This window comes from Aspergillus undulatus, assembly GCF_047715775.1.
Source record: "Aspergillus undulatus strain CBS 261.88 unplaced genomic scaffold BDV17scaffold_32, whole genome shotgun sequence".
Taxonomy (NCBI): domain Eukaryota; kingdom Fungi; phylum Ascomycota; class Eurotiomycetes; order Eurotiales; family Aspergillaceae; genus Aspergillus; species Aspergillus undulatus.
In genome coordinates, this window is record NW_027396636.1 from 147,735 (window position 1) to 169,641 (window position 21,907).

Here is a 21,907-nt window from a genome sequence, read left to right on the forward strand (position 1 = left end):
TCCCGCCACCACAGTTGATTTTCGGGGCTTGGTGAGAGTATCATCAAATCAACATCAATCGTCCCTTTTGCCAATCTATATTCCTTTATATTGACTATTCGAGATTCCTTCCTGCATTGTGCGAACGGCATTGGCAGATCCCCCACTCGGCATTCCGATGGCGAAGCTTCTACCGGTACGGCACTGGATCCATTATCCGGTCCAGCAGTGGGTTTCAGATGGCCACCGCACACAGATGAATGCAAATAATATACACACAATATATAACGCGATCATCTATCTCTATTATATGCTACATCAAACTCGTCCGGCCACCAATTTCCCTCCCTCCTTCGCCATTCGGCATCTCACCATCTCGGCCCTCGACGAACTCTCGGTAGATGGCCAGTAGCCGTCTCCGCTCGGCTTCGCTGAGGGAACTACGCGTCGTGTTCAAAGATCGCTCCATATGTTCCCACCGTACGATGATCTCTTCCCGACTTTCATCCGGACCTTGATCTTGAGAATTGGCCGCTGCGTTGCCGTTGGTAGGGGCTGAACTGCCACCGCCTTGTTCGAGCTGCCGTTGGCGGCGCCTTGCGCTTTTCAGTGCATCAAGCTTGGATGCTACTACTGCGGGCGCCGGCATTGCCACTGTTCCGGCTCGCTGCTCTAGATCGGAGTATAGAAATTGGATGAATGAGCGACTGCTCGTGCTGGGGGTGGAGGTCTTGGCCGTCTTTGCTGGCGGCTTGTCTCCAGATCGATCGCCGAGGGCGTCATGTACTGCCTCTAGATGTGCATTGTATACCACAGCCTGCAGATCCGCGCCGGAAAAGCCCACCGTACGCGCTGCAACCTCGTCCAGCCGGGACACTACCTCATCACTCATCGCAAGCTTTTTGCTGACTGCTCGAACGATATCCGCCCGGTCAGCATGGTTGGGCATATCGCAGAGTAGGGACTTGTCCAAACGACCGGGACGAAGCAACGCGGGATCAATCAAGTCTGGTCGGGACGTAGCCGCAAGGACATAGACTCCCGAGAGACCTTCGGCACCGTCCATCTGGGTGAGAAGTTGGTTGACCACTCGATCCGTAACTCCAGTAGAGTCGTGTCCACGCTTGGGCGCGATACTGTCAAACTCGTCAAAGAACAGAATGCATGGTCGAGCTGCCTGCGCTCTCTCGAACAAATCACGTACACTCTTCTCACTGGCACCAATATACTTGTTGAGGATCTCAGGCCCCTTCACGCTGATAAAGTTAAGACCACATTCGCCCGCCACGGCACTAGCTAGCATAGTTTTACCGCAGCCAGGGAAACCGTAGAGTAGCAAACCAGACCGCAACCGCAGCGGGCATTGTGCAAAAATGGGGGCATATTTTGTTGGATACTGCAGTGTTTCTAACAGCATCTTCCGAGTCTCGTGGAGCCCACCGATGGAGGAGAATGTTGTGGTGGATGAAGTAAGGGTCACGTTGCGAAGCGACGCCGGGGTAAAGCCCTTGATGGCATCGTCGAAATCTGATGATCCGAGCGTGATCGCCTTGGACTCGTCCGATGACTCGGTGACAGATCGAATGAGAGCTTCGTTGCGTGCTCGCGCAACTAACAGCACCAGATCTCCGGGCATGAACCCGTCAGTCTTTCCAGCTAGGTCGAGGAAATCGACATCCCGGCCAAGGACGAAACCGTCTCCACCTGATGAGCTTGGTCGGCTGCCTGGGTTCGAAGGGTCTAGCCAGGAATCATGAGAAGATATACTGGTTGTCCTCGTGTGACCATTGACAGTCGCCGGACCGGCTTCTGCCGTGGCGCTGGGAGATCCACTTGTCAGGTATTCAAGAACCTTGCGTCTTCCCTCTTTATCCGGTGCCCTCAGGTGAATGACCTCGCGGACCACATGGCCGCCCACGATGACGTTGTTTAGTGATTCTTTGGACTGCGCTGTCGCGAGGAGCACAACACCAGAGTCCATAGAGCAAAACTCGCGGACCATGGAGCAAACCACCTCACTGTTCTGACGGCTACGGCCGTTGTCACCTCCCACTTGTAGTTCTGTTTCCACCGGGCACAATTTGTCGAGGTCGTCCAGGATCACAGCTGATTGTCCACCAAGTCGAGCGCACCATGCTGCAGACATGAACAGGCGGTTCAGCGTCTCCTTGATGTTGGAAATCCTAGTTTCGTCCGTCAGGAGTTTCCGACATGAAAAGTATTTCACATTGAAAAGTGACTCTTTTTGTAAACGGTGCGCCAGCAGTTGACCCAAGACAGTCTTCCCAGATCCGAGCCCACCGGTCACCAAAACGGAGCAAGATTTGTTGAGATTGTCTAGAGCTTGAGAGATAACATGGTCAATTCCAACCATTGGAGGAGCAGTAGCCGGGATTGGATCCTCCATTGCCAAATTCAACGCATTCTGTTCAGCTGGTTTTGGTACTTCAGCTTGGATATCAAGGGGCAGCTTCGCATCAGACCCTAACAGCCATCCAAACTCTGACTTGGATGGATCGGAGCTGTTCTTTAGCGGAGGATCAAACCGAATAATAGCTCCGTCGAATGCTGACACGGTTCCTTGGTTATCAGACTTCGGTAGGACCATGCCATCAGTAATGGGACCTGTGAGTAATCCTTTGCTCGATCCAGTGATGCCATACAGAACCTTAATACGCTCCGCTAAGGCATCCTTCGCGGCAATGGTATCAGCGCCAAACTTCAATCCATCCTTTCGCTTGGACATGTCTGCTGAAAAGGGGTAGATTTTGAGTGCCTTGGTAGCGGACCGTTGCAGCGGTGGAGGCGCAGCCTCTACACGAATTATACCGCCTACCATGCCTTCAGTTCCTATTGCCGAACAAATTAGTGAAGACAAAGCAGCGTGTTGCGGGTCAGGCGCGTCGATCCACGGAGCCAATTTGGCTACAAGTTTTGTCGTAGGGGTCCCAGCGTCGCTAGCCTTCTGCTCGGTTTGACTTATCTGCTGCTGAGGATCGAGTGGTGGCTTCAACCCGGAAGGCTGGACGAGTGTGACACATGCCCAGCTAGCGCCCCGGAGTTCCTTTGTGGCGAGCACATCAGGATCAAGCCAGATACGAAGACCTTCATTATGATCCTCCTCTGACTCTTCGTCAAAGTATTGATCCGACCACTGACGATCCAGTCCTCTGAAGTAAAGAGCTCCTCGGCTAGTCTCGGCTTTGCTGGTTTTCCCATGCGCCGTGCTTCCTCCGCTGCTTCTCCCTCCGGCACTTCTTTTACTGCTGCCGGTCACACTCCGGTTATCCCCGCGAGACACTCGCGTATTTGCTTTTGGACGTGTTTTTGGGGCGACAATGACTTCCGCGTCGGGAGCAATCTTAGCAAAGGGAGATGTGTTGGAGGGAGCAGGAGTGAGCGAGGTGATAACGATATTTGCTGTGGATGTAGGAGAGAGGTGCAACGCTAGAGGATGCATATGATCGACTTCTGGTGTTGTATATGTGGGATTGGGCAGAGCGCGGATTTGCGACAGGAGGTTGAGTTCTAAAAACGTCGCATGCAGCTCGATGACTAGACATATGGTTAGCGGCCGCACAAGCCCACCACATGAGACGCAAACATACTCTCCCAGTCCTCCGGTGTCAACGGCTCGATATTGATAGTATGAGCCACTGGAGGGTCAATGTGAATAAATATACCGACCTTAAGCGCCGTCAGAATTGTCCGAGCGTCTGGGGCTAGTACTCAGACTTACCCGTTGTCCCTCGCTCAAACCGAGGACCCTCCCAAATGTGGTATCCAACTCAACCGTAGAAGCATCCTGTTCTCTTGTAGAAGATGAATTGCTGATTCCGTCTCTTCCCACGACGGGTGCGATTCTTCGTTTGCTCGGCATTCCTGTCCACCCCAGGTAGCATGATCGCGGGGTAGTGCTTCCATCTCGTCCGACGGTTGGGCGGTATTGTAACTCGACAATCACATTCTGTGCAGTCTGAAGCGCATTAAAGACTCATCAGTACGGTCCTAGTGCAGTATAGTAGAATGCCGGCGGAAAGCTTACCGTGTTCGCATTGACCAGCAGAGACACCAGGGAAGGCGGCAAGTTGACCAGGCAGTTCTTCAGAGGAACCAAGGCGACTTCCGCCGTAGTAGAGGGTTTCCTGGGCGCCATCTTCAGAGGCGCACAAGCAGAGTGCCAGTCAATGGCTGTGTGCTATATACAAGTCGCGGGGACGCTGGGAGAGCGAGACTCTGGACTGGGAGCATGGAGAGGAAGTCCAGCGCCGGCTCCAACCCCGGACTAGACTCCACAATCACGCCGAGCAGAGTTGTGCCTCAGCGCCGTCGGACCGAGACTTCTTCCGCTCCGGTTCACGTGCTCATATGCGACCATTAGCTGCTGGTCTTGTTGCCTGGAAAGTAAGGCAGAAATTCCAGCGACGCGTCTCTTTCGCGACGCGACGTGCACCGGGCCTGAGGCTGCAAACTCAGCTCCTTGTGCTGGAGAAAACTACCCAGCCTTTGTCAAGTCCCAACTTCCGCAACACCTGCGCCCCTCTTCCTGTTGAGCTTCCGGACACCCAATTGAACCAACTGTTGCTGTCGCGGTTGCTTCATCATGGCTTTGAACCAGTACCCTGCCCCGGTTGATTATAACGGGCAGCTTGACGCCTTCAAGGATTTCCTCAAACACTTCAAGAGCTTCGAGTCGTCCTCTGCGTCCGCGGCAACAGAAGCTATCGAAGACCTTCACATTGACGAGGATGGCACCAGCGATGAATACGACTTTATGGATGATGCCGATGAGAGCGGAGCGCAGAGCAGAGGAGGGCGCCGCCGAAACAAGGAGCCGAAGCTCAAGTACATGCAAATGCTGCAGGATGTCGCTGACCGAGAGCGCTCCGATGTTCTGATTGAGCTGGACGATATTGTTACTGTAAGCTTCACCCTCCGGCGACCCGGTGGAAAAAACGTCTGACCGCATCATGTTCTAGTACGAAAAATCGCTCCCCGAAGAAGTCGATTTGAAGCTTGCCCAGTCTGTCCAGAAGAATACCAAGCGCTATGTTGAGATTCTTTCTCGGGCCGTGGATGCTGTGATGCCAAAGGAGACCAAGGAAATCACGTACGTAGGATGTTTACAAACTGATTGTACTAGCGCTAAAGGTGCGAACAGGTTCAAGGATGATGTCCTCGATGTGATCATGTCGCAGCGCGAGAAGCGAAACGAGGCCATGGCAATGGCCGCCGAAGCCGATATGGACACTCCACTGGATAACTCAATTTTCCCCCCGGAACTAACTCGTCGATACGTCGTTAACTTCAAGCCTCTCACTCCTACGGGCTCCAGCAGTGAGCGTGGATCGAAAGCGCTTGCAGTACGAAACGTTCGCGGAGAGCATCTCGGTAGCCTCATTACAGTCCGCGGTATCACAACTCGGGTTTCAGACGTCAAGCCAGCCGTTCAGATTAATGCTTACACTTGCGATCGTTGTGGGAACGAAGTGTTCCAGCCAGTCACGACGAAGCAGTTCCTTCCGATGACGGAGTGTCCTTCCCCAGAGTGCAAGGAGAACAACACCAAGGGCCAGCTTTTTCTTTCCACGAGGGCGTCGAAATTCATTCCCTTTCAAGAAGTCAAGATTCAGGAGATGGCGGATCAAGTGCCTGTCGGTCACATCCCGCGTACCATGACAGTCCACTGCTCCGGCACTCTTACGCGGCAGCTGAACCCCGGTGATTTGGTCGATATCGCAGGTATCTTCCTTCCTACACCTTACACCGGTTTCAGAGCGATCCGCGCGGGGTTGCTCACAGACACCTACCTGGAAGCTCAACACATTACCCAACATAAGAAGTCCTACAACGACATTGGCATGGACAGCCGAACCCTTCGTAAGATTGAGCAGTACCAGCAGTCGGGCAACATGTACGAATATCTCGCGCGATCCATTGCCCCCGAAATCTACGGCCACCTGGACGTCAAGAAAGCACTGCTTCTGCTCCTCATTGGTGGTGTCACGAAAGAGATGGGCGACGGCATGCACATTCGAGGTGATATCAACATCTGTCTGATGGGTGACCCCGGTGTTGCCAAATCGCAGTTGTTGAAATACATTTCCAAGGTTGCACCGAGAGGTGTTTACACAACAGGGCGTGGTAGCAGTGGTGTTGGTCTCACTGCTGCAGTCATGCGCGACCCTGTTACGGACGAGATGGTGCTGGAGGGAGGAGCTCTTGTGCTCGCCGATAACGGTATCTGCTGTATTGATGAGTTCGACAAGATGGAGGACGGTGATCGGACTGCCATTCACGAAGTCATGGAACAGCAGACAATTTCCATCTCGAAGGCAGGGATCACCACGACTCTCAATGCTCGTACATCAATCCTTGCCGCGGCCAACCCGTTGTATGGTCGGTACAATCCTCGGTTATCTCCCGTCGAGAACATCAACTTGCCCGCAGCGCTGCTTTCCCGTTTCGACGTGATGTTCCTCATTCTCGACTCTCCTTCCCCGGAAGCAGACGAGGAGTTGGCCAGCCACGTTACCTACGTCCACATGCACAACAAGCACCCCGAAAACGAAGACGCAGGTATCATGTTCACACCTCATGAAGTCCGTCAATACATTGCCAAGGCACGAACATACCGACCCACCGTCCCATCAAGGGTCTCCGATTACATGGTCGGCGCCTACGTGCAGATGAGAAAGCGCCAAAAGCGCGACGAAGCCAACAAGAAGCAGTTTTCTCACGTCACCCCGCGTACGCTGCTTGGTGTCGTCCGTATCTCCCAAGCCCTTGCTCGACTTCGATTCAGCGAAGAGGTTGTCACCGAAGATGTTGACGAAGCTTTGCGTCTGATCGAGGTTAGCCGAGCGTCCCTGACCAACGACGGCCAAGCACACCTGGACCAGAGCCCGACATCCAAGATCTACAACCTCATTCGTGGCATGCTTGAGAGTGGCGCTGCTGCCGTTGGGGATGGCGAGGATGGTGAGCTCAGCATGCGGAGAATCCGCGAGAGAGTCTTGGCCAAGGGGTTCACTGAAGATCAGCTCACATCCACAATTGACGAGTATGAAAGCTCTTCCGTAAGTTCTTGCCCGGTAATGCTTTCCATGTCGTATCAATTACTAACTTACTTTCTCAGGTCTGGCAAGTCATCGCCAGCGGGACGCGCCTTGTCTTTATTGACAACGGGGATGATATGGACATGTAATGACATGCAGTATCACAGCTTGGATATTTGTTGATTTTAAGGGTAGTGCATGAGGCGGGTTGAGGGACCGGTGTTACGGTGTATACGAGGCTTGCTTATATTTCTGCCATATCTATGATCTCAGTTGCTCAATTATAACTGATCTTTATCTCCACGTCAGTTCTCCATAGTAATAGATCCTGTTTGATTGTTTGAACTTGAGGTCGCCCAGTTCGTAAGCATTGATCTGCAACGCTGCTCCTCTTAAGAGCCTTGACTGCTCAAAAAACTCGTTGAGCACCTACTGCCAGTATCTCTATATTGTCTCAGGTCTACCTGATAGGTCACTCGGCATCAAATATATAGCAAAAGTTCAATTCATTGCTTATCAACATTATACATAGTAAGGACCGACAACCCAGCAATCCACCTGGCAAAGATCAACCCGAGCAACAAGACTTATTAAGCAGCAAGATCAACCCGGTCTTCACCCTCCTCACCATCTCATATCACCAATATAACCAGACCCCAACCCTTCGTTCTTCCACCCTACTCCCTACCTCCTGATCACCACCCATCTCACCCCCAACCCAACTCCCAACCTCAAACAACACACCGATCATAAACCGGCACCTCAGCACAAAGCTGCACGGAATACCCATACGGATTATCACAAAGCGTATTACACTCCGTATACTCCGGCGTGAAAACAAGGAACTCATAATCCGGCATCTGCAGCCGGAACTGCTTGCTCACGTCGTTGTTGCGCTTGCTCGCTTTGTAGCCCGCCCGGCAGGCGCAGTGGAAGCGTGTGCCTGTGTTGATGCAGGAGGTTGTGATGTCGCATCCGTTTTGTCCGGAGAGGGGATTGCATGTTCCGCATTTGGGTGGGGGCGTGGGTTTGCATAATGCCAGGGGTGTGGTAAAGAGGAGGAGGAGGGTTGGGAGGGTTAAGGGTTTCATGGTTGTTGGTTGATGGAGGATTGGCTTGGCTTTGGTGTTGGGATTGGGATTCAAGATTGGAACTGAATGGAAGCTTTGATTTGCTTTGCTTGCTTTGCTTGGGATTGGGATGAGGATGATGATGATTCTGGGTGGATTGCGTGCTTCTTTATATACCTCGCCCCGAGCTATTTCAGGAATGTGAGTCAGCTCGCCTGGGCTCTCCCAGACCGTGTCCCGGAATGAGGGCATAGGCGGGCGTTAGGTGAGCAGCTCAGCTATATGCTATACCTATCCCTCCGGCGAACCCAGCCCCATCCCTCCAGCTCTCGTCGAGCGAAGAAGAACCGAACTTAAGACATGGCAAACTCAACATCGAAGCCCCGCCCAATAACCAGGCTTGCCGGCTCGTCAGATGCAGGAGGAAACAAAGGAGGAAGGCATCGGTTCTGAGACATGTTTCTCTCTCTCAGTAGTGTTCTCGGTGCTCAGAGCTACTTAGCTCGATGCAGTCTGCACCTGCGCGGCCATCGGTGGGGAATTCCTTCTAGCGGCTGAACCGGAAGCCACTGCATTCAAGGCTGAGAGGACATTAGGTTCGAACACGAGATCTGCGTAACGATGGACTCTGGGCTTTGGGCTGAGTTGGCCTTCGGACCTAGCTATTTCTGGAAATAAAGTCACTCGTGAAGCCGCAATCGGGAAAGTGTACATACATCCATGTTGGAGAGTAATGACGGAGGTGATGGTGATGAGGTTCCTGGCCGGGACCTGAAGTTGGACGGCTTCCCCGCATCCATTTGGGAGTGTCATGCAGTCAGCACGCTGAGGAGGTATTATATTGAATGAAGGTTGAGGCTACTAAAGCGCAATTAGTATTTTTTTGGTAGTGAGAACAGTGAATGGACTGACCTTGCGGGGTGCCTCAAAACCGGGGGCAAGAGTACCAAGAAGTTGGGGATGGAATGTGGGAGAGTTTGAGACCTGGCAAATAATGTGAGTTGGAGAACGAGATATCCTCAGTCGGCCTTGGAAGGATTTGGAGGCACCTGCGAGCCGATGTGGGTGCGTCAGATTGGTTGGCACCAGAGACATCAATTTAATTGCCTCGAATTGTTGATCCATGTGGTTGTCCGTCTGTGATGATCGGCCTGGGCTGAAGTCAAGACTACATCTAGTTAATGTCTAGTATATAGCTCGGGAAAGTCGGAAGTACAAAAGGAGAAATCACTGCGAACTGTAGTGTTCATTCATGGACGGTACATTAATTCGTGTCAGACTATAGACAGGATTTGTTACCACGCATATACAACACCGCAAACCATGCTATGTCTTAAAGATGCGGCACCTTGGATCCTTCCGGCTCCCCAATGAGATCCAAGAAACTCTCGTGTACCTCGTCCGTGAGATCGCTCGCTTGCATGCTCCTCCCCTTCGCCTTGAAAGCCCGACGGGAGCACTCCCTCGTAATTGCGCTCCCAGCCCAAGCGATAAGCAACAATGACGTGGTAGGAGACATTCTCTTATTCGACTCCAGCTCGCTTTGAATCTCCTCCTTCGACTGCGCCTCCTTCAAGTTCTCTTGCTCGCCTGAGTCCCAGAGGCCGTCGTGGTATACTGCTCTCCAGCCAAGTAGGGTGCCCAATGAACCCGTGAGCGTGTCGCCCTGGCCACCGCTGCGCTTCAGCCCACCCTGGATATCGTTGATGATGCTCGTGTTACCATTTGAGATCACGTCGTGCGGGCCCTTCTGGATGATTGTCACGCCGCCAAGGGCATTTGAGAGCTTCTCGCAGGCTTCGGCTTCCTTGCTCGTCTTGTCCCCCTCGTCATCTGATGAGATCTGTGCGAGACTCGGGACGTCGATCTTCAGTGCTTGCGCTAGCCGGCTGAATTCGTTTACATTCGGTGTCAATATGCAGTTCTTGTAACCCTTTACGAGATCAGGATTCTCTGTAACCAAGAGTAGACCGTCGGCATCTAGGACAAACGGTATTGAGCGGGACCGCGCCTCCTTCATAACCTCCTTGACGACCTGAAGTGTAACACCGTCCCGACCTAGGCCGGGCCCGATGACAAGTGCATGGAGCCTCGACAGCATTGAGATGATGGGGCTTGCTAAAGACGGAGCGTCAATGGATTTAGGATCCTTGACTGAGTTACTGCTCGGTAGAATCGGATGAACCATCAGATTTGGGGAGTATGATTTGATGACCTAGATTCAAATGAGTTGCAATCCAGATGTTGGTTCGTAGCCGGCGCAACTCACAGTAGCAGCCGAGCTCTCGCAGATGACATGACTCTCGACAACCATTAGCATAGACCAGAGACCCGATAATATAGTCATACCATATCACATCCTGGCGCAGAGTTAGCATATCAACATTGAAGGTCAGGATAAGCTAAAGCTTAAATACCTAGTCTGGCTGACGCCATTGCAGAGAAGTATGGTGCACCTGTGTAGCTGGTTGGAATCAGCTCGATGTCCGTGATAGGCAGCGAGCAGAGAAGACATACTCAAGAGAACCTCCTATAACAGCAATTCGACCCTGCTGTCCTGCAATGATTTATTGTTAGTAACTACAAGGTTGAGAGTTATCCAGAGCGTGGATGCCTACCCTTGTGGAATTTCTCCAGCATTGGAGGGACGATCTTGCGGGCCTTCTGAAGGAGCACCTTGGAAGGCACTGAGATGTGTTGCACTTTGCCCATAATTGAGAGTTTGTTTATTGCACAGTCTAGACGTTGAGGTGTTTGAGATGAGAGCGCGAAGGTAGTTAAAAAGTCGCGAATGTTGAAGGAGTTGATTGAACGCTGATGAACCGGTGATGTCAGCGCCTGGTGGGGCTAGCGCAAACAAGACTGCTTCCATGATCTATACCAAGTCCAAATATAAGAGGCTAGGGAATCATTATCCGTACAGTCGGAGAAAGAGCGGGAGTTAGAATAAAGAATAAGTATGTAGTAGTATGGAATATTGACCTAAACTAAGTTGACTAAGACCTATGACAATAACGCCGCATAAACCACAATGCAGGAACAAGCCTGAGGAAGAGAACAGTGCCGTCCCCATCTAGTAATACCATAAACGCTCGCTGATGCTAGGTCATGAGAAGAAAAAGAAAAACACCTTGAAGGAGTCAACAGGTACATCAAATGCAATTGAGAAAGCCACTTCTGTAATGCACCCCCGGGTATTCCATGCTGATGCTCCATTTCCGAGAGTCAAAAGATAACAGATAAGATAAGAAATGAGAAGGGTGGAGTATGGAATGATAGCGGAATGCGCATTATCGCCTAGAAGCCAGCGTCGCGAGCTTCTTACGGCGCTCCATCTTCGCCTGCTTAGCAGCTGCTTCTGCACGTATGTCTTCTTCATCTTCGCGCCTGGCGGCAGCTAGAGCCTTGGCCTCCTCTTCCTCCACATCATCCAAACCGGCCTCCATGTCCGAGGATTCCGAGTAATAGTCGTCGTAGTCGTCAGCGTAGTCGCCCTCATCTTCTTCGTCTGTGCCGAGATACTCGTCCATTCTGGATCGTTTGTTTGCCTTGAGCTGTCTGCGATCGCCGTTGCGGCTGGGAAGATTAGCCGTCCCACGGTATGCCGGCTGAGGCGGCGGCGGCGGCGGCCTTGCAGTGCCCTTATAAGTCGGTTCTTCGGTATCTCGTTTGTGGAGTGCCTTTGTATTCCCTAATCTGGCGGATGTGGACACGCTGGAGGAAGCACCTGCCTTCTTCAACTGCTTGCCATCTTTCTCCTTCGCTTGCGCCTCCATCAAACGTTTCTTGCGCTCCATTTTGCTCAGCTTTTCCTTTGGAACTGATTGGTGTTTGAACATTCCCACCTGCGTGGGAGCATTCTGTTGCGCAGCTTTTGCCTTCGCCATTAGTTCCGCATAAGAGCCTTTTGGCGGAGGCTTGGAGGGCGCTGGTGGTGTCTTCCGGACAGTTGCTGCATTGCTACCCGTTGAGGGTTTGGTGACCCTAGATGTGGTGGTTGAGCGCGGGTCCAAGGGCGACCGGGTGTTGCCTGGTTTTGTGGGCGCTGGCCTGGCAGGTATCTGCAATCCAGGCTTCTGGATCCGTGCCAACGGCTCGTCGGCTTTTCGCTTCACCCCGGTTGACACTCCATTTTTGCGATCAATAGGAACAGGACGCGCTGCAGGTACAGGTCTGCGAGCCTCTGGCTTGGGATTTGATGAGGAGGATATAGCGGGAGACGGGGCAGGAGAGGAGGTTGGGATGGGATTCGGTTTGCCCGTCTCAATGGACGAAAGAACAGAATCGAGAAACTGGACGTTGTCAGTGGAAACTTTCTTCAACAACTGAGACATGGTATGCTTACACTCATTTTGCCGCTGAGAGCTTGATCGATGCCGCTCCGGGTAAGAGCGAGCGAGGGCGAGGTCGGGGTATTTATGCAAACAGGTTCACCGTCGGTGGTTTGTGCAAACAGGCAACTTCATGACTCCGTCAGTGGACCACCGGAAAACCAGTAGCTCGACAGGTGATAAGCCTATTGACGCCCGATCGTGGCAAAAGTAAGCTGGCAGATGGGTGACAATGCAACCGGGTTATTGACCGGTTGGAAGTGACTTCAAGGCATTCACTCGGCTGGCTTGGGCTCGTGGGAAGATAAGGGACTCCAGACAAAAGCATGCTGTCTTCTAGAAGCGCCCAGTCACGTGGAGATACTGCCGCGCCACAGCACTCGCTTAGTCGGCACCAGCCGTAGCACTAGCCACAACGCACTTTTCCAGCTAATTTGGTGATCTTGAACTTTTCGCTTCTTTTCTTTCCAACCACGACAACTATCGAACTCGACGTTTCAGTCTCCGCTCAACTCCGCGGTTAAATCGATTGATTCTCTTGTTCATTTAATCAAACAACACAGTGCGTCTTTCCCTGCTCTGACACAAGGCGTCACATCGATGGTCGCAATGTACTGATCACAGTTGCGCATACAGTTCAAAATGAAGCACCTCGCAGCTTACCTCCTCCTCGCCCTCGCTGGCAACGAGAGCCCCTCTGCCTCCGATATCAAGGAGGTCCTCTCCTCCGTCGGCGTCGACGCTGACGACGAGCGTCTCGAGAAGCTCATCTCTGAGCTCCAGGGCAAGGACATCAACGAGGTTCGTTTCGGCGCCTATACTTGAAATACTCGGACAGGGGACTAACAAAATCTCTTTCAACAGCTGATCGCTGAGGGTACCACCAAGCTCGCTTCCGTTCCCTCTGGTGGTGGTGCCGCTGCCGCCCCCGCTGCTGCTGCTGGTGGTGCCGCCGCTGAGGAGGCCCCCGCTGCCGCCAAGGAGGAGGAGAAGGAGGAGTCCGACGAGGACATGGGCTTCGGTCTCTTCGACTAAGCGCATCGCTCTCGTCCAGACAAAAAGAGGTTTATTCGTGGGGGACAGTTATCTGGCTTCTAGGTTCAGTATTGGAAGGAACGCCACCAGTGAGAATAGTCGGGCCAGCCTTTCTACGGTTCGTCTAATGCTGTTACGAATGATGCAAATGTGAGCTCGAAAGAGCTGCTAGCAAATACAGATGATCTGACCTCCTCGAATTGTCTATGAATTCCTGTAAACGTGAGCTGTAGATTGGACATGTTGAAAAGTGATAGACCCCGTAATCACGAAGGCCCATGAATGGCCAGAAAACTGTATTTACAACACATGCACTGGCACAATAATTATCCATGTTAGGCTGAACGAACTGCATTGACGAGGGTTCCAGTTTCAATGCATGTTTCCTAAAGAGGCTAGCGTGGTAGGGCTTGACCCTTCGCTTAGACGAGCCCTTCCGCCCACCTCACCCAGAAGCGGTACAGTGAGCCCGCCGAACGTTCAAACAGCGACACGCCATCCGACAACCATCGTCCCCTTCGCTTTTCGAGTTTCATTCGAGAAGCGACCTTGAGAGGAACTAACCGCCAAAATGTCTGACGTCGAATACGTGAGTTCCTGACCTGTGAGGATTGTTACGGCTTTGAATCAACGTGCTAACAAATTCTTTAGAACGCCGAGGAGGCTGCCGGTACGTTTTAACTCGAATCAAACCCTTTTCCCAATGCTCTATTACCCCGTGAACACGCGCTGCGAGAAATGCACAATGGATATATCGAGACTGGAGCGTCGCGACCTGCTCCTGGGGAAATAATGAATGCGAATATGTGAACAAGGGGAAATGGACTCGCCATGCCAACTCGCAGCCGCAGCACAATCACCCACCGAACAACCGCACCAATATCTACACATCTTTCCAGGACAAGCGCACTGACAGCTTTCCCCGACAGAGATCAAGAAGAGAAGACAGTTCCGCAAGTTTACCTACCGCGGAATCGACCTCGACCAGCTCCTCGACCTCTCATCCGAACAGCTCCGTGATGTCGTCCACGCCCGTGCCCGCAGACGTTTCAACCGCGGTCTGAAGCGCAAGCCCATGGGCCTGATCAAGAAGCTCCGCAAGGCCAAGCAGGAGGCCAAGCCCAACGAGAAGCCCGACCTCGTCAAGACTCACCTCCGTGACATGATCGTCGTCCCCGAGATGATCGGCTCTGTCATCGGTATCTACTCCGGTAAGGAGTTCAACCAGATCGAAGTTAAGCCCGAGATGGTTGGTCACTACCTTGGTGAATTCTCTATCTCTTAGTACGTATACCCGGTCTTGTACGAAACAGTGGAAGATGGAAGGAAATGATGTTAACAACCTCCAAGCAAGCCCGTCAAGCACGGTCGTCCCGGTATCGGTGCCACCCACTCTTCTCGTTTCATTCCTCTCAAGTAAAGAAGAAAAGCTTTGCTTGGGTGTTGTGTGGAGGATTTGGGCGTACAGGAGAACAAAATTCGAAATACGAGAGGATCAGATGGATACCATTTGCGTTTGAATTGGGTTCATCTGCTTGTATGTCAAGTGCGGGTCAGCTTTTGCATCTCAATACAATGGTCTTGTCGGCATGAAAATCACGAGTCCTGCACCAGGGGTTTCTATCCTCCTGTTCCCTTTCCACCTGGATCGGAGGTAGGACCTTTGGCTCTTTCTATGGTAGTGTAGGAAGGGTCTAATTAACGAAATATATCTTTTTTCTTCAAAATATGCACTATGAAATAACGTTGGTAACCACTCAAAACATCCAAGATGGTATCTGCAAGGCTTGTCCTCGAGCCAGTCATAACCTCTCCTGATCACAACTTCCATGGTTCGCTCAAGGTTCCTCACGCATGACGCACTGCCAATACGCAGTTACAACCTTCCCAAATTTAGCCCACTCCCGTTGAATATCATTCCTCAACCCCCTCGGATCCAGCCCATTTCCCATGAACTCCCTATGAACCTCCATGAAGGTCTTCTTCACAATCGCCTTGAACCCCGGAACAGTAGCATATTCGTTCTCCTTCGTATGAAGCTCAGCCAACAGCGTCCAAGCAAGCAAACTATAATCCAGCGTGACCTCTCCATGTCCCAGAAAATCTTGCCATCCACCTTTGACAAACTCGGGAATCGCCAATTCCGGGTTTTCCTGAGAGATATACACCGTGAGTTTCGCCAACGTCCAGGCGTGGACTGCGCGAATGGGGTGCGATGTATTCGGGTAAGCTGTCGGATCGATGCGTGAGAAACGGATCGCAGATTCCAAGAAGGCATGGTGGTATTCATCCGGGATCTGAGCGCCTATGGCTTCATCGAGGATCGAGACGAAGGGTTGTTGGGTCTTTGGCAGTTTAGAAGATATCAGCGCCTGCACCATAAGTAGAAGTTTCTGTAAATCGGCGCCGGCATTGCCGGACTCCAAGAGAGCGAAAGCGTCTCTCGCCACAGCCGCTGCCTTGCCGGTTGGTTCGGGGTCTTCAGCCTGTGAGCACTTGGAGCATGTGCAGGTGAAGAAGTACCTCTCGCGCAGCTCCTTCTGCCGGGTGCGTGTGGGGTATGTGGTGTCGACATAGGATATGGTGATTTGCTCATCTTTTGCGATGGGGCGGATGGCCGTGACGTAGAGCTCGTCGCCGTCGAATCCGGCGACGGCGTTGTAGTCGCAGCTGTGGTTTATCAGGGCGGCGTAGGGGTGTAGGTAGAGCCCGACTCGGTCATAGAGGGCGTTGGTTAGGTTGAAGGAGTTTACGTCGAGCTGGGGTCCACCATCATTAGAACCTTTTTATGTGGATAACGACGAAGGGTATAACTTTACTTACCTTCGCACCATAAGCAGAGAGCACTTCCTCCTCGATATTAGTCCCCGAATAAGTTTTGATAGCCTTTGAAGTAAGAGCTACGCGTTCCCACTGTGTCTTGCCATCATTGCCATCACTGCCATCGCGCAAATCGCGAATATGAGTCTCAAGAGTCCGAAACAGATCCAGTTCCCCGCTCGTGTAAGCGTTCTTCTTCGCTTGAACACGCAGCACAACACGCAGCAGAGCTCTAGCATTGATTGGAAGAACCTTCGGCTTCAAGTTCTTGAAGATAGCGCATTCGCGCGAGTGTGCAAACTTCCAGTCTTTCGCCTGGCATGTCTATGCAAATACAAACCATCAGATCAATTGCGGTGTCACATGGCAATGGATGCCCGCTCGAGTTGGAGCCGTACGTACCTTATCGCAATACTTGACAACCTGACAACCCGTGCAAGCTTTCAAAGCAATCTCATAATCAGGGCCAGATGCAAGCTGCCGCTTACCGAAACATCCAGAGCATGTATCGTCGAGTCGGGCAGTGTCTAGCACCGCGACGAATGGGCTCTGGATGTGGAGGATGTTTTCGCAGTTGCGGATGTCGGCTGTCGCGAAGAGACCTCTTCCTGAGCCGCTGGGTGCGGGGCCAGGGGTCGCTTTGGCTCTTATTGAGAGTAGGGAAGTTGAATCCGACATGCTTAATACTGGATTGATGTGATTGGGATTGTTTTAGAGCATGGTTTGTTCTGGGTTTGGGTGTTAGTCTTGTATAGCGAGGGCGTGATGAGGGAATATACCGGGTTTGAGTGTTGAGGGTAAGGAAGACTTACGTATGATCAGAGCGAAATCTCGAATAAGAACAAGTCTAATATTGATGAGTTGGATGAAAGCGGTGATGTGAATGAAGGTAAGGAAAAATTGGGTAGTGAAGTTGAATGATGTTAAGTTTCGTGTTGAAGAAGGGAAGCACCTCCACTTACGAGAATTCTTGTATTTTGCTCTAATCTTCACACTTGGAGTGATTCTTCAGAATTCATTTCTGAAATTCATATTGAAAGTCGAGATTGGATATAATGATTATACTACAAATAAAAACATACATTGCCAATGCTGCCAAAAACCAAATCATTCATAATATCCAGTTCAAGTGTCTTTACTCGCTCACGCAGCATGCCTGTGCAGAACAGCAGTATGGCGCAGCAAGCAACTATAGATATACCGATGGGGACCGACTACGATATCGCGCGCCCTTAGGTAGTCTTTTGAGGGAGAAGCCGGTAGCCCTTCCAAAATGAAGGGCTAGGCAAAAGTAGTCTATCAGAATGAAGTCTCACCCGCTACGCCAAACAAGACGGCGTTCCTGCCTGGAGATAAAATGGGAACAAAATATAACACCCGATGATTAGGATATCCAGAAACTTTTAAGTCGTCTTTCTTGGTAATTTACAGGAGCTTGCCGCCGACGAAGTTGGACCAGGTCCGGACTTCGCTGGGGATACCCTCGGCGCGGGGCAGCTTCTGGTTCATGGCCTGGGCGAAGAGGGTGGCGGTCTGGCAAATTGTTAGCTGATTGTCTAATTGAGGGGCTTTCTAGGTGATCATACCTTGGTCTCCATGAAGAGAGGGACACCGAAGTCGACGGCGTTGCGGCGCATAACGTAGTCCTCATCGAGGAGGGTCTTGCCGCGAGTCTTGGCAAGGTTGAAGCAGCCACGGATGTCGTACTTCTGGAAGACCTCACGAAGGGCACGCTTGTCCTTCTTGGGGAACTCAATCACCTGAACGGAGACGTTGTCCTTGGATGCGGACTCAATGTGAGCCTTGACGTCGGGGCTGGCAGCGAAGAACTTGAAGCCCAGGGGCTGAAGGTAGTCGACGATCTGGGCCAGAGCAGGGTTGGTGATATCACCGCCCAGCAGGATACCCTCTCCAGGCTCAGGCACGCGGAAGTTCATGGTGGACTGGAGAGAAGCCCAGTAAGCCTCGACAACGTCCTTACCGAAGCAAGCAATCTCACCAGTACTGGCCATCTCGACGCCGAGGAAGGGGTCGGCACCGGCAAGACGGGTCCAGGAGAACTGGGGAACCTTGGTAGCAAGGTAGTCGCGCTTGACTTCCATGAGGTCGACGGGCTCAGGAACGTCACGGCCAACGAGGGCCTTGGTGGCAACGTCAATGAAGTTGGTGCCCAGAACCTTGCTGACGAAGGGGAAAGAGCGGGAAGCACGAAGGTTGCACTCGATGACCTTGAGCTCGGGAGCAGCACCCTCCTGGTCGGCCTTGATGATCTGCATGTTGAAGGGACCGGTGATGTTCCAGGCCTTGGCGACCTTCTCGGCAATCTCCTTGACACGGTTCATCACAGGCTTCTCGAGAGAAGCAGGAGGGAGGACCAGGGTGGCGTCACCGGAGTGAACACCAGCGGGCTCAACGTGCTCACTGATGGCGTGCAGCAGAAGCTTGCCGTTGGAGGCGACGGCGTCAACATCAATCTCTTGAGCACCTTCGATGAACTTGGTGATGACAACAGGGTGGTCGGGGGAGACGGCGCTGGCGTTCAGGAGCTTCTCCTTCAGCTCGTCGTGGCTGTGGATGACGCTCATGGCAGCACCGGAGAGGACGTAACTGGGACGAACCAGAACGGGGTAGCCAACAGCTTCAGCGAAACGCTCAGCTTCAGAAACAGAGGTAAGCTCCTTCCAGGCGGGCTGGTCAACACCAATGCTGTCCAGGATTTGAGAGAACTTGTGACGGTCCTCAGCGTTGTCAATGTCCTTGGGGTTGGTACCCAGGACATGAGCACCACCCGTCTCCTGCAGACGGAGAGCAATGTTCTGGGGGAGCTGACCACCGACGGAGACAACGACACCGCTAGCGGACTCGAGCTCATAAATATCCATGACACGCTCGTAGCTGAGTTCTTCGAAGTACAGCTTGTCAGCAGTATCGAAGTCAGTGGAGTAGGTCTCGGGGTTGTAGTTGATCATGACAGTCTTCTTGCCCATGTTGCGCAGGGAAAGCGTGGCATTGACAGCACACCAGTCGAACTCAACGGAGCTACCGATACGGTAGACACCGCTTCCAAGAATGATGGTGCCGTGGTCATCGAAGGTGACATCGTGGGAGGTGGCGTTGTATGTGGTGTAGAGATAGTTGGTGTCGGCGGGGAACTCAGCGGCCAGAGTATCAATCTTCTTGACCCAAGGTCTGATGCCGAATCCCTTACGGCGGGCACGGACATCATCCTCAGAAGCGCCAACAAGCTGAGCAATCTGCTTGTCAGAGAATCCGAGCTTCTTGGACTTCAGCATCAGCTCTTTGTTGATTCCGAACAGGCTGCCAATCTCCTTGAGCTCATTCTGGTTGTCAACAATGTTTTGGAGCTTGTACAGGAACCACTTGTCGATCTTGGTCAACTCGTGGACCTTGTCGACAGAGTAGTTCTCGTGAAGCATAGCCTGACCGACAGCCAACCAGCGGCGGTCGGTGGGGTTCTTCAGAGTCTCATCGAGGTTTTCAAACTTGTCGCCCTGGAAGCCAACGAAGCGAGGGTCGACCTGGCGGATAGCCTTCTGGAACGATTCCTCAAAAGTACGGCCAATAGCCATGACCTCACCAACAGACTTCATGGCACTGCCAATGTCGCGGTTGACGTGCTGGAACTTGCTCAGATCCCAACGAGGGATCTTGGTGACGATGTAGTCCAAACTAGGCTCAAAGTTGGCGGTGGTGGTCTTGGTAACGGCATTGGGGAGCTCAGGGAGAGTGTGGCCCAGACCGATCTTGGCCGCAGTGTAGGCGAGAGGGTATCCAGTGGCCTTGGAGGCGAGAGCCGAAGAACGGGAAAGACGAGCGTTGACCTCAATGACACGGTAGTCAAGGCCATCGGGCTGCAGAGCATACTGGACGTTACATTCACCGACGACACCAAGGTGACGAACAATCTTAATAGCGGCGGTACGGAGCATGTGGTACTCCTCATCAGAAAGAGTCTGACTCGGGGCAACGACAATACTGTCACCAGTGTGGATACCAAGAGGATCGAAGTTCTCCATGTTGCAAACAGTGATGCAGTTGTTGGAAGCGTCACGGACGACTTCGTACTCGACCTCCTTCCAGCCACGGAGAGACTTCTCAACCAGGATCTGGGGAGAAAGAGTCAAGGAACGAGATGCCAAGTTCTTCAGCTCCTCGGGGTTGTTGGCGAAGCCGGAACCGAGACCACCCAGGGCGTAGGCGGAACGAACGATAATGGGGTAGCCAACCTCATCAGCGGCCTTCAGGGCTTCATCGACAGTACCGACGGCGATAGACTCAGCAATGGGGATGTTGATCTCGTTAAGAGCCTTGGCGAAAAGATCACGGTCCTCACTAGTCTCCAAAGTCTTGATGCTCGTTCCGAGCACACGGACACCGTAACGCTCAAAGGTGCCCATACGGTTCATCTGCACACCAAGGTTCAGGGCGGTCTGACCACCGAAGGAAAGGAAGATTCCATCGGGGCGCTCCCTCTCAATAACGTATGTCACGTATTCCGGGGTAACGGGAAGGTAGTAAACCTCGTCGGCGAGCTTGTGATCGGTCTGAATTGTGGCAATGTTGGGGTTAATCAGGACTGACTGCACACCGGCTTCTTTGAGGGCTTTAAGGGCCTGAGAACCTGAAAACCGAGCCATACGTGTTAGCAATCACCTTCATGAGCTATTATCGTGTCTCTTCGTAGCTCGCATCGCGCGACTACAACCTTCTCAAGCAGCTCCGGCTCTACTATCTGGAAGCTGAAAAACCGCAAAAGGAATTGACCTACCAGAGTAATCAAACTCTCCGGCCTGACCAATACTCAGACCACCACTGCCGATAACCAAGACCTTCTTAACGTCAACCAGGTTAGCACCGGGCCTCACAATCCCGCTGGAAAATAAGCTGTCGCCGGTGGAGGATGACTCGGAAGCCAGACGGCGGAGAGCGCTGGAGAAGGAGCGCAGCTGCTGCGGCCGCCATGGCGAAGGAGCCTTCTGCTGTAATCGGATTGCCGACGCTGTGGAACGAGCAGTGTTGGTCTGAGAAGTAAAGGAGCGCAAAGCCAGCGCAGATCGACGCGAATCAGCGAGGCATCGTTGACGCAGGAGGGCGGACGTAGCCTGCCCACACCGAGCGGCGAGAACCATTGCGCGTCGCGCTATTTGTGAGGTAAGAGATGGGGAAGTAGTCCAATTGAGCTGAAACTAGGCTCTACTCGTTTGTACCGTTCGGCGTAGACTCGGGGACGGAGGTATGGACGTTCGCACCACTATAGCTCCGTAAGCTTTGGGATTCCTTCTTGCTTGGCCTAGACTATTCCCTACCGTCGTCCCGCCTTCTGCCGCACGCCCAAGACTGAGGTGGTAAAGTGAATGGAGGAATTGGAGGTAGTGAGTCAAGTAGAGGAGGAAGACGGTGAGCGGAGGCGGAGGGACAAAAAAATTTATGGGTAAAGCCGGAGGATGAGTCAACGAGAACCGGAGGAGACACTCAGAGAGAAACTGGAATAGCGCCAAAAAGGTCAACGTAGATTTCCCCCGAGAAGAGGCCTTGAATTCAGGGCCGATAAGAACTCCGGTGTGTGGAGAGCCAGAAAAAAAGATCCCTAAGT

General features: G+C 52.5%; 9 protein-coding genes across 9 annotated transcripts; 3 read left to right on the forward strand and 6 right to left on the reverse strand.

Annotated features, from left to right (window-relative positions):
- Nucleotide 1: 1 nt before the first annotated feature.
- On the reverse strand, nucleotides 2-4,239 carry pex1 (AAA family ATPase peroxin 1). The gene is made up of 4 exons (XM_073754012.1): nucleotides 4,025-4,239; nucleotides 3,719-3,955; nucleotides 3,588-3,666; nucleotides 2-3,534 (listed from the first exon to the last, which is right to left on the reverse strand). Exons 1-4 carry the CDS (start codon nucleotides 4,133-4,135, stop codon nucleotides 293-295), a joined length of 3,669 nt encoding a protein of 1,222 aa, XP_073614468.1. The 5' UTR covers nucleotides 4,136-4,239; the 3' UTR covers nucleotides 2-292.
- A 113-nt stretch (nucleotides 4,240-4,352) lies between these two features.
- BDV17DRAFT_266128 (DNA replication licensing factor MCM7) lies at nucleotides 4,353-7,318 on the forward strand. Its single transcript, XM_073758236.1, has 4 exons — nucleotides 4,353-4,900; nucleotides 4,959-5,089; nucleotides 5,141-7,058; nucleotides 7,118-7,318. Exons 1-4 carry the CDS (start codon nucleotides 4,583-4,585, stop codon nucleotides 7,184-7,186), a joined length of 2,436 nt encoding a protein of 811 aa, XP_073614469.1. The 5' UTR covers nucleotides 4,353-4,582; the 3' UTR covers nucleotides 7,187-7,318.
- Nucleotides 7,319-7,576: 258 nt separating this feature from the next.
- On the reverse strand, nucleotides 7,577-9,089 carry BDV17DRAFT_266129 (putative adhesin). Its single transcript, XM_073758237.1, has 2 exons — nucleotides 9,020-9,089; nucleotides 7,577-8,968 (listed from the first exon to the last, which is right to left on the reverse strand). Exon 2 carries the CDS (start codon nucleotides 8,357-8,359, stop codon nucleotides 7,769-7,771), a length of 591 nt encoding a protein of 196 aa, XP_073614470.1. The 5' UTR covers nucleotides 8,360-8,968; nucleotides 9,020-9,089; the 3' UTR covers nucleotides 7,577-7,768.
- A 245-nt stretch (nucleotides 9,090-9,334) lies between these two features.
- BDV17DRAFT_266131 (ATP-dependent (S)-NAD(P)H-hydrate dehydratase) lies at nucleotides 9,335-11,051 on the reverse strand. Its single transcript, XM_073758238.1, has 6 exons — nucleotides 10,726-11,051; nucleotides 10,625-10,664; nucleotides 10,525-10,571; nucleotides 10,457-10,467; nucleotides 10,377-10,409; nucleotides 9,335-10,322 (listed from the first exon to the last, which is right to left on the reverse strand). Exons 1-6 carry the CDS (start codon nucleotides 10,817-10,819, stop codon nucleotides 9,441-9,443), a joined length of 1,107 nt encoding a protein of 368 aa, XP_073614471.1. The 5' UTR covers nucleotides 10,820-11,051; the 3' UTR covers nucleotides 9,335-9,440.
- On the reverse strand, nucleotides 11,052-12,722 carry BDV17DRAFT_266134 (uncharacterized protein). Its single transcript, XM_073758239.1, has 2 exons — nucleotides 12,453-12,722; nucleotides 11,052-12,399 (listed from the first exon to the last, which is right to left on the reverse strand). The coding sequence occupies exons 1-2, from the start codon at nucleotides 12,456-12,458 to the stop codon at nucleotides 11,398-11,400; spliced, it is 1,008 nt and encodes a 335-aa protein (XP_073614472.1). The 5' UTR covers nucleotides 12,459-12,722; the 3' UTR covers nucleotides 11,052-11,397.
- Nucleotides 12,723-12,888: 166 nt separating this feature from the next.
- On the forward strand, nucleotides 12,889-13,675 carry aspf8 (ribosomal protein P2). The gene is made up of 3 exons (XM_073758240.1): nucleotides 12,889-13,000; nucleotides 13,075-13,239; nucleotides 13,303-13,675. Exons 2-3 carry the CDS (start codon nucleotides 13,081-13,083, stop codon nucleotides 13,471-13,473), a joined length of 330 nt encoding a protein of 109 aa, XP_073614473.1. The 5' UTR covers nucleotides 12,889-13,000; nucleotides 13,075-13,080; the 3' UTR covers nucleotides 13,474-13,675.
- Nucleotides 13,676-13,867: 192 nt separating this feature from the next.
- Nucleotides 13,868-15,244, forward strand: BDV17DRAFT_266141 (40S ribosomal protein uS19). The gene is made up of 4 exons (XM_073758241.1): nucleotides 13,868-14,062; nucleotides 14,125-14,143; nucleotides 14,403-14,757; nucleotides 14,824-15,244. Exons 1-4 carry the CDS (start codon nucleotides 14,045-14,047, stop codon nucleotides 14,891-14,893), a joined length of 462 nt encoding a protein of 153 aa, XP_073614474.1. The 5' UTR covers nucleotides 13,868-14,044; the 3' UTR covers nucleotides 14,894-15,244.
- Nucleotides 15,243-17,187, reverse strand: BDV17DRAFT_266142 (S-adenosylmethionine-dependent methyltransferase). The gene is made up of 4 exons (XM_073758242.1): nucleotides 17,106-17,187; nucleotides 16,696-17,021; nucleotides 16,297-16,617; nucleotides 15,243-16,232 (listed from the first exon to the last, which is right to left on the reverse strand). Exons 2-4 carry the CDS (start codon nucleotides 16,969-16,971, stop codon nucleotides 15,312-15,314), a joined length of 1,518 nt encoding a protein of 505 aa, XP_073614475.1. The 5' UTR covers nucleotides 16,972-17,021; nucleotides 17,106-17,187; the 3' UTR covers nucleotides 15,243-15,311.
- Nucleotides 17,188-17,393: 206 nt separating this feature from the next.
- BDV17DRAFT_266143 (carbamoyl-phosphate synthase (glutamine-hydrolyzing) CPA2) lies at nucleotides 17,394-21,827 on the reverse strand. The gene is made up of 4 exons (XM_073758243.1): nucleotides 21,621-21,827; nucleotides 21,083-21,565; nucleotides 17,880-20,935; nucleotides 17,394-17,826 (listed from the first exon to the last, which is right to left on the reverse strand). The coding sequence occupies exons 2-4, from the start codon at nucleotides 21,441-21,443 to the stop codon at nucleotides 17,719-17,721; spliced, it is 3,525 nt and encodes a 1,174-aa protein (XP_073614476.1). The 5' UTR covers nucleotides 21,444-21,565; nucleotides 21,621-21,827; the 3' UTR covers nucleotides 17,394-17,718.
- Between the last annotated feature and the right edge of the window lie 80 nt (nucleotides 21,828-21,907).